The sequence below is a fragment of the Castor canadensis genome, chromosome 1 (assembly GCF_047511655.1).
Source record: "Castor canadensis chromosome 1, mCasCan1.hap1v2, whole genome shotgun sequence".
NCBI lineage: Eukaryota > Metazoa > Chordata > Mammalia > Rodentia > Castoridae > Castor > Castor canadensis.
The window spans coordinates 27,482,031-27,491,247 of record NC_133386.1 but is presented as its reverse complement, the minus strand read 5'-3'; the positions used below and the strand labels follow the sequence as shown (position 1 = coordinate 27,491,247).

The 9,217-nt window shown below is 37.8% G+C and overlaps 1 protein-coding gene across 4 annotated transcripts in view; it reads right to left on the bottom strand.

Moving 5' to 3' along the window:
* Window positions 1-945: 945 nt before the first annotated feature.
* The window catches only part of Map3k5 (mitogen-activated protein kinase kinase kinase 5), a 205,106-nt gene continuing 196,834 nt past the window's right edge, over window positions 946-9,217 (bottom strand). For all 4 annotated transcript variants that reach the window (XM_074073740.1, XM_074073720.1, XM_020180404.2 and 1 more), the window contains 4 exons: window positions 5,744-5,856; window positions 4,499-4,611; window positions 1,967-2,043; window positions 946-1,307 (listed from right to left, as the gene is read on the bottom strand). In XM_074073740.1, coding sequence (XP_073929841.1) covers window positions 1,247-1,307; window positions 1,967-2,043; window positions 4,499-4,611; window positions 5,744-5,856 — 364 coding nt within the window. In that variant the 3' untranslated portion in view covers window positions 946-1,246. The remainder of the gene's footprint in view (window positions 1,308-1,966; window positions 2,044-4,498; window positions 4,612-5,743; window positions 5,857-9,217) is intronic.

The following is a 9,217-nucleotide window of genomic DNA, read 5'->3' as shown; positions in this document are numbered from 1 at the left end:
ATAGAAGGAAAGATGGCATTTGTTTTATCAAAGATTGTTATATATGGATCAAGTCACGCTACATGAATGGTTATATGTTGTTTCCACACTGTGTAATAAACAGCTTCCTATGTATGGAAGAATGTTTATTTCATCCACCCATCTAGGACTTCAGACTTCACCCTATTAAGATGAGCAGACTCATAAAAAATGCAATATTCAGCTCAAAATGAGAATATTTCCCCCAAACATGAGAACTGCCTTGAGGAGATAAAAACACAGTACTGTCCACGAGGAAGTTCTTTGCAGACCTCTGAGGTTACATAATAGTCCCTCAAGATAACTCAAGACCTTGAGAAAAACACACTGACTCTCTTTATTCTCATTTTCTTCTCTCTTTTTTACCCCTCTCTTGCTCCATGAACACTTTGAATATGTTGCTCTTCGACTACTTCAATAGAAGACAGATTCTACTTAATGTCAATAGTTGAAGAAACAACCAGAAATTCAACATAGTCCTTTATCTAACTCATCAGCACAAAATAAGAATTCTTCAGAATTTATCAAAACAGTGTATCAGAAATCATTTTACTTTTTTTTTTGGTCTTTTTACTTTTTAGAGTAAATATAACACAGTGGATAGCTTTAGAACAAGCTAACGTTACTATGATCCAGGCATGGCAACTGGTACAACTCAGTAGTACATAAACACCTTGAACAATGCACAATGGGCCAGAAACTTAAGTTACAAAATACAGTCAATATCACAATTAAGACAGATAGTAAAAACCATTACTCTCAGATTCTACACACTTAAAAAAACATAGACTTTATACAATGATTGATTGCATCTCTACTCAGCTTCTTAGGGCTTGTTACAAATACACCTAATCCTATGGTGTGGTCACATTTTGGTTTTGTTCCAGTGGTACACAATCACATGAAATGTTATATCCCTTTTGTGTGAAATAAACATTTGGCTAAAGTACAATAGCTGCTGAGTTAAAAAATGTCTCCATAAAAATGTGTAGATGAAAATATCCTTCCCATTACAGTTCTAATTAGGGTTATTTTTGAAAGTCCTCGCGAAGAGTCCTTGAGAACTGTAGAAATAGAAGCAGTTAGGAAATTTCAGTGTATTTGAGTAAACAAATACTGGATCTAAAGTGCAGCTTCCTCCTCCTCTCCCTCTGATTCTCCCTCCCTCACAAAGTTTAGTTCTGTATTCATTTTCAGAATCTCTGTCGAAGATTAAATTGAGTGACAGTCAAGTGTGTTTGTCTCGAAAGTCAATGATGGCTTTCCACAGTGTACACAGCATTCCTCCCCTGTATAAAGACACAAGAACAAGGTGAAGAACAGTCTTTTCCTTTGAAACACTGCCCTGGAAATAAATATAGCAGTGACTTCTTAGCTACCAGCTGCTTTGGTTAGACCCTGAAGCTCCTGAAGTCTTACCAGTCATTGTGTATCCTTCTTTGTATATATTTTCTCATCAGTCCCCCATTCCTTTCTTTTTCACTCCCATAAGTTGCCAGGTCCCAGAATACCATTTTAGATTGTCAACATTTTTGGAATGTGTCATTATAGAGAGGTGAGTGTAAATTAGAGAACACTATAGCAAGAAATTGGTATCAGGTTATACCAGGGTTTTGGATGGCAAGTCAACACCTCACTCAACATTTCCAAAAAGTATGAGATTCTCATGAGCTATGTTAGAGCACATGCTGACAGCAATCTTAGAGTATCAGCATGGACCTAGCCTACACATTAGTCAAGAAAATGTTTCCAGTATTTCACTTGCATAGAAATACTAGTGAGTAGAGCACCCCAAAATAGCCAGGTCCAACTAACTCAGTTTACTTGGAGCAGCTAAAAACCAGAATGCTCTTACTGGACTGGGAAGCTAGTTAAAGAGACTCAGCAGGGCAGGAGCCCAGTCTTCCCACTCTCAGCCATCATAACTTATCGGAAAGAAAAGTGGTACCTTATTCTCAGACATTTTAAATCATCACGTGTAACGTAGTAGAGAACATCCACCAGTGTGTAATCCTCAGCCAAAAACTGCAGAGAAAGCAATATGTACACAGAAGTAAGATATTTCATGTGCAGTTAATGAAAGAAACCCATCCATAACACAGACAGTGGTGATAATTAAAAATGAATATAAAAGGAAATCCACTAAACATAATCTTCTAGAATAATTAGAAAAAGGCCTTCTTGTTACAAAATAATGACAAAGAAGTGCGTTCAGATGACTTTCCAATACATGTGACACCGAATTTCTGGATAGGCTTCTAAGGAACAGATAAGACCCCCTTGTAATTACATCTGTGGCTCATAAACAAATGTTTGTATTGAAGAAGTTTGGGCTAGGGCCATGGCTCAAGTGTTAGAGCTCCTGCCTAGTAGGTACAAGATCCTGAGTTCAAAACACATACCAGGATAAAAAAAGAATAAGTTTGGTAGTTCATACCTTTGTTTTTTCCCTAGTTCATAAAAAATGTTCTTGGGAAGTTAATTCCTGCTTATATTTAATCTCTGAGCTTACTTTTTCACAGCTGACCAAAGAGACTTGCCTGTAATTCACTGCAAAATCAGAGTCCTGAGTTTAAACTTCAAATATTTTTAAATAAAATTCACTGTTGAATTTCCACCCTTCCTATGGTTATTGGTTGATATCTATTGTTTAATATTTGTTTTTAATGTTCTTAAATTGGTCAATATTCTTGTTTTTCCGAAGGTGACAAATAGTCACTTTGTGCCCTACTGTACACGCTGAAGGTAAGGTTTATTTAGTGCCTACTACCTCGTACTTCTGCTTTGTCATAAAGATATGTCATGCAAGACAGACTCCTCCTCTGCCTCCTCCTAATAATACCTTCACATGGTTTACCATGTGACAGCTCCTGTCACGTAATTGTTAAGAACAAAATTCTTAGGCGACTCTAAATTTTATTTAATGATCCAATAGATTATCAAAGTCAAGGAAAAACATCTTAATTTTTAATTGTTCTTGAGTACAAAAATAAACTGAAATCAAGATAACATTTTCAGAAGTCCTTTCTAGACAGTTACAGTGATGCATGGCTGGGAACCCCACACTTGGGAGGCTGAGGCAGGAGACTAATAAGTTTGAGACTGGCCTAAGCTATATAGCAAAGACACTGTCTCCAAAAAGCAAAAAGAAGAAAAGAGGTCATTTTTGCCAAATAATATCACCGCTTAATGTGTGTGTTTATATATGTGTGTAATCTTAAAAAACAGTGCTATTCATGCTCATTATAAAAATGTATAATGATCAGAGAGGAGTTAGATTATAATTAGACATAATATGGCTTGTACAGAAAACATTTCTGACATAAATTTACCTACTAAATCTATTTTATTAAGTAGCAATAGCCATTGCCCAAGGAGTCTAATAATGCTGGAAGAGAATTAAAATTTTAACAACAAAAGAAAGTGGCCTTTTATTCTAGCTACTGGTGAGGCAGAGATGGAAAGGATCATGGTTCTAGGCCAGCCTGGGCAAAACGTTTGTGAGATTCCCCCCAACTCAACCAATGGTTGGGAGCTGTGGTGTGCACCTTTCATCCCGCTAAGCACAAACAGGAGGATTGTGGTTTAAATTTGTCTGGACAGAAAGCAAAACCCATCTCAAAAATAACCAAAGCAAAAAGGGCTGGGGCCTGGCTCAAGTGGTAGAATGCCTAAGTTCAACATCCTATACAGAATAAAAAAAAAAAAAAAAAACAACAAAATAAAACAGTAATAGAAGAACTTTTCTGTTTTAGTTATGTCTTGATTTTTTCCTTACTCTTCCTAATTTCCAACTTCCTTAGAGATTGTGGACAACAAAGCTTTTGCTGCCTCCATGCCTTTCCCATCCTGTACCCCCAGGTCCAGATGATCTTCTTATCTGGCCCTCGTCAAAAAAACATGCATCCACTTGGCCTAGTTTATTTCTACATATTCCTGTAGACTCATGTATCACCTTCCTGGACAACCTCCCCATCCCCCTCTCTTGTAACTCCTGCAAACGTTCCTCATAAAATTCACCAGTGTATAATTATATATACATATATACTCTATATAACATACAGTATATATAGTATTTATAATACGTATAATTTTTGGCAGTACTGGAGATTAAGTTCAGGGCCTTGTGCTAGCTAGACAAGCACTTGAGCCATGCCCCTCGCCCTTTTGCCTCTTTTTTTTTCAGATAGAGTCTCACACTTTTGCCCAAGGCTAGCCTCGGACCGCTCATGATCCTTCCTGAATAGCTGGGATTACAGGTATACACCACTACACCCAGCCCTAATTCTATTTTTTTAATCTGTGAAATTATCTGAGTATCATCAGCCTACATTAGTCTATAAGCCTCAGAAGGGCAGGGCTGGCTCGGACTTGCTCATCAGGGTGCCCCTGGGCCTAGAAGAGGGCCTGGTTCATAGCAGGCATGCAATATTATGAAACAGAGTAAAGGAGTATGGGTCCCGCAGATGGTTTTCCTTACCCGACTTATAGTGTCTTCATCAGCTCCATTTTCTCTCAGCCAGCTGGTGAGTTCAGAATCCTCAGTGGCTGTGCCAGGAGAATTCGGGTGGCACACAGGCAACCCGGGAATATCTAGAACCAAATTTGAGTGGGAGGGGGGATATACTTAGCTTCACCTAACAAAGATCAGCTGAGATTCTCATAGTCCACAGACATTTATTGATACTCTAAAAGACTTTTCTCAATCAGAGAATAGTTTTAGAAACAGTTGAGATTGGCAGTAAAAGTGATAGGATAAGAAAACTCAGGCTAGTTAATCTGGCAGTAAACAGGGAATCAGAGGCAATAGTGAGTTGGTATTCCCAGTGTATGCTTTCATATCAATTGCATAGTTTTTTGAAATAAACCTCATGCACCAAAATTAAGCCTTGTATTTTTCATGACAAAAAACCCCCCATGAACACAATTAGCAGAAAAGTTTAACAATATAATAATCTCTTTTTCCACTATTTGTATTAATATGAAAGAGATGGACATCTGGACAAATAACTATGAATTATATTTTCTTCTAAATCAGCTAAGCAAATTCTCTAAAGGTTACCTTTCACCCTCAGCTTCTCATATGTTTTTTTGAAGTTTTAACCCATGACTTATTTGTATATCCTTATTTTACTTGTCTGTTCAAGTTAAAGCAGAAAAAAGCTAGAATATACTGAATATAAATGCACAATAACAAAAATAGTATTATTTTATTCTAGTAATCTCACTGTGAAATCCTTAAAAAGAAATAAACACTAAATCAGGGGAAAGTCCTATTTACCTCAGTAATATATATGATCTCAGAAAAGCTAACTATGAATCATACATACACTTATAAGAAATTACAGTTTGTTACACTTAAGAATTGGATTTTTTTTTTAATTCTGCTTGTCATTGTGATGCAAGAGATAGATGCTGGTTAAGCTATGACATAAAACTTCCCCTTGGCCTTCTCAGCTTTTTTTTTTTTTTTTTTTGTGGTACTGGGGCTTGAACTCAGGACCTTCACCTTGAGCCACTCCACCACCCCTATTTTTGTGAACAGTTTTTTCGAGATAGGGTCTCACGAACTATTTGCCTGGGCTGGCTTTGAACCTCAATCCTCCTGATCTCTGCCTCCTGAGTTGCTAGGATTACAGGTGTGAGCCAGGGGCACCTTGCTCTTCTTAGCTTTTTGAGAAAGTCTTGATTGAACAGGATTACTTCAAAATTTCCTGCTGTTTACCTATTGGTTCGGACTTAAGCTTCAGGTGTCTAATTTCTTGGTCTTTTTCTTCAATAGCTTGATGAAGGAGTGCTTGTAATTCCTTCTCTTTCCGAACCAATTCTTCCAGTAATCTACAGGAGGAAATTACATTGGTTGATCAAAGGTAGAAGCAACAGAGTGATTTAGACATGGGCTTCTCAAGCCATAGTGGGCACAGACACTCCTGAGGTTTTACACAAATAAAGATTCCGATCCAGGAGCTCTGGGATGAGGTCAGGGAACTCTGCATGTCTTACAAGCTCCCAGCTTGGTTCACAGACACCGCCCCCCCTTAAACCTCCCATTCCAGTTGCAAAATTTTAGAAGACTCTGTGCTTCCAGGGAAGATCCAAAACCTCTGTTGCAGATGGTCTGCCAAAATCTTCAGAGATACTGTTCGACTGATTTTTTTAATGACCATAAATGCCAAAAATACAAATATGGGATATTAATAGACAAATATTTTACAGGTATGGCCCTCATCAGAAAAGTTAGCAAACTGGGATAATATCATAATCTATGCAAAGCAGAAACGTAATTACTTTTCTTAAGCTATGACAATTTGAGAAGTAGGTCTAGGAGAGATTGCCAAGAATACCTGGTGTGTGACAACTGCTCAATAAATGTTAATGGCTGTTGTGGCAATGGTAGTTGTTACTACTGTTGTTCTTCTTCCTTCTGGGAAGGAGAGTGGGGCTAGTGAAGTGGGTAAAAGAATAGCTTTGTCCTGGTATGTTCAGTTCCTGGTTGGCACTCAATGCAGTTGCCAAAGAAACAAGAGAGAGCTATGGTACTCAGAACATGGTGCTTCCATAGAAGGTTCACTTTGCAACTGAGAACCAACTCCTAACCTACTTGCCAAGTCCAACACTGTCTCTTGAGGAAAACGCTCCAAGTTATAAGAGGAGATGCTCTATTTTTTATAAAAATATCTTTAAGTAAGTTGGATTCAGAGTTTAAAATATAGTTTAAAATACATAATTATTAGTAAGATCATTAAGACAAATTAGTGCTACTCTAGAGCTCTTGACAACGTTGTTTTCTCTTCTGACTATTGATAGACTTAACTCAGGACCACGTTCCATCCAAAAGTTTGTTCTGCTTTAGTTGACAAGCTTTGAAGGCAGCACGATGCAGCTGAGATAGGCCTGGGCTTATGGCCTGGTTCAGCCAAGCGCTTCCTGAGTTAACTTAGACAAATGATTGCTCAGTGACTCCGGGTTTCTGTTTTCTCATTTGTAAAAAGGAAAAGGAAAATTTCTGGAAAGCCTCACAGTGAGGGTTAAATGAGACAGTGTAGGTAAAGTGCCTCACACCGTGCTTGGCCTTTGGTAGGGGCTGTTCTGGGCCCTGCTACAGGCTCAGACCATAGAAAAGAATTTCTCCAGGGCTCTGTAGGGATTTTTGTTCTGAGTCCCAGACTCCATCTCATTCCACAGCACGTAAAGATAAGCCCTTAGGAAGGAGGAGGGATTATAGTAGAGCAGACAGTGAAGGTAAATCACAATGAAAGGCAGACAGATAGGTGGGTTGTGGAAGACAGGTAAAGCAAAGATACCTGCAGAGTAGAGACGGTGCACAATTATGTAGGTTAAGCAACATGAACTGAGAGCAAAAGGAGGAAGCGGAGGGCTAGAGGGAGACTTTCTGTCTATTCCAACATGAATGACATTCTCAGAGTGGACAGCAAGGTCTGTATGAATTTTCAAATTGGCAATTTTTTGCTTTGGTGTATATATTTTTGTCTACCTTGCTAATTTTCATGTATGGAAAAAAGTGATAGATATCCCTATTGTTTTCTCAAAGAACACAGAGATATTTTCTAGAATTTCACATACGTTTATCTAGGCTAGATAGTACCTTTTTTTTTTTTTAATCTTTAAAAAGCCAGAACTTCACACCGGAAGCACAGGATTGTGAGTCCATGTTATTTGCCCCACGTCCAAGTCCAGCTTTTAAAACTATCCTGAGTATGTATCAGTCCATCAGTTTTAGTTTTACTTTGTGTTCAGTTAGTCGGGAAATACTGTGTAATGAAGGCAGCTGTCTGCCTCTCTGTTCCAGAAACAAGGAAGTACCATGATGCTGGTGTTAAGTCAAGTGAGCAGAAGCTAGTGAGGTAGGCTGGTGGGAATCCTAGAATTGTAGGACAGGGAAGTTAGATAATCAGACAGTGCCTTCTAAATTTTACTACTGTTCCCACATCTCCTGTGTGAAGTGAATTTTATTATGCATTTAGTTAGTAGAAGTAAGACATGTCTAAAGCTATTTTCTTACTTCTTGTCATTTACAATTATTGATGATCTATTAACCAAGGGCTGGATAAGCCTGATTTACCTTTATCAATGATCATCCTAAATATTATAAACTTAAGACTGTTAACATGAGAGCTATAACCTAAACACACACACATTTTCTCTAGATTTTTTCTCTAGATTAATTTTGGAATATATATACTTCTTGGGGGAGATTTGAACCCAGAGCTTCACACATGCCAGGCAAGCTGCCTACCCCTGAGTTACATCCCCAGCATGTTATATATATATAATATATATATATATATATATAATATATATATATATATATATATAATATATATATATATATTATATATATATATATAATATATATATATATATATATAATATATATATATATATAATATATATATATATAATATATATATTATAATTTTATATTGCAAATAATATTCAACTGAAAATGTATAAGACCAATACAGATAGGACCCAGTCCCTGACTTTACTTGCTCAGTGCTTGTACTAAACCAGTCATTCTTTCTTCAAATTATGTGTGAAGCAAATGTTGCACCTTATCTCACTTGTCTGAGGGCAATGGAGGAACTGTGAGAGATAATGACTGAAAAATGAAAAAGGAGGCTAATAGCCCTATCTCACAGGTTCAGTTCTAAGTATGTAAAGAAAGCACACACCTGTGCGGGTTGTTGCAGAAAATGTAGCTATGTAGTAATGTGATAAAGAAACATAACATGGGAGATCTTAATCTCAACAGAGATGGGAAGATGTGAAAAGCAAGACCTTAGGAGGGGCCAAGAAAACCTCAGAAGAGAAATGTGAAAACATGAAGAAAACAATAGAGCAGCCCTTAGGACCACAGATGTCACAAACATGGCAGACAGAGGCAGCCCCAGGTGATGAGCAGAAGGCCAACTAAATGGGCAGAGGAGAGAAAGGAAAGGAATATACACGTAGGTTGCATTCAGAGAGGGAGGTCCTGTTGACATAGCCAGGTGTGTAGACAAAAGGTTGCAGGGCCAGAGGACCAGACAAACCAGCTCTTTGGTAAACAAAGTAGCTTTCCTGACTGTATAATTCTGACCAGATGCCATGGGTGGGAAGGGGTGGACCAAAACAGTAATGAGGGAAATTTTCTCCTCCAACAATCAGGGATCCAGAAAACAACTCCAGTCAGGCT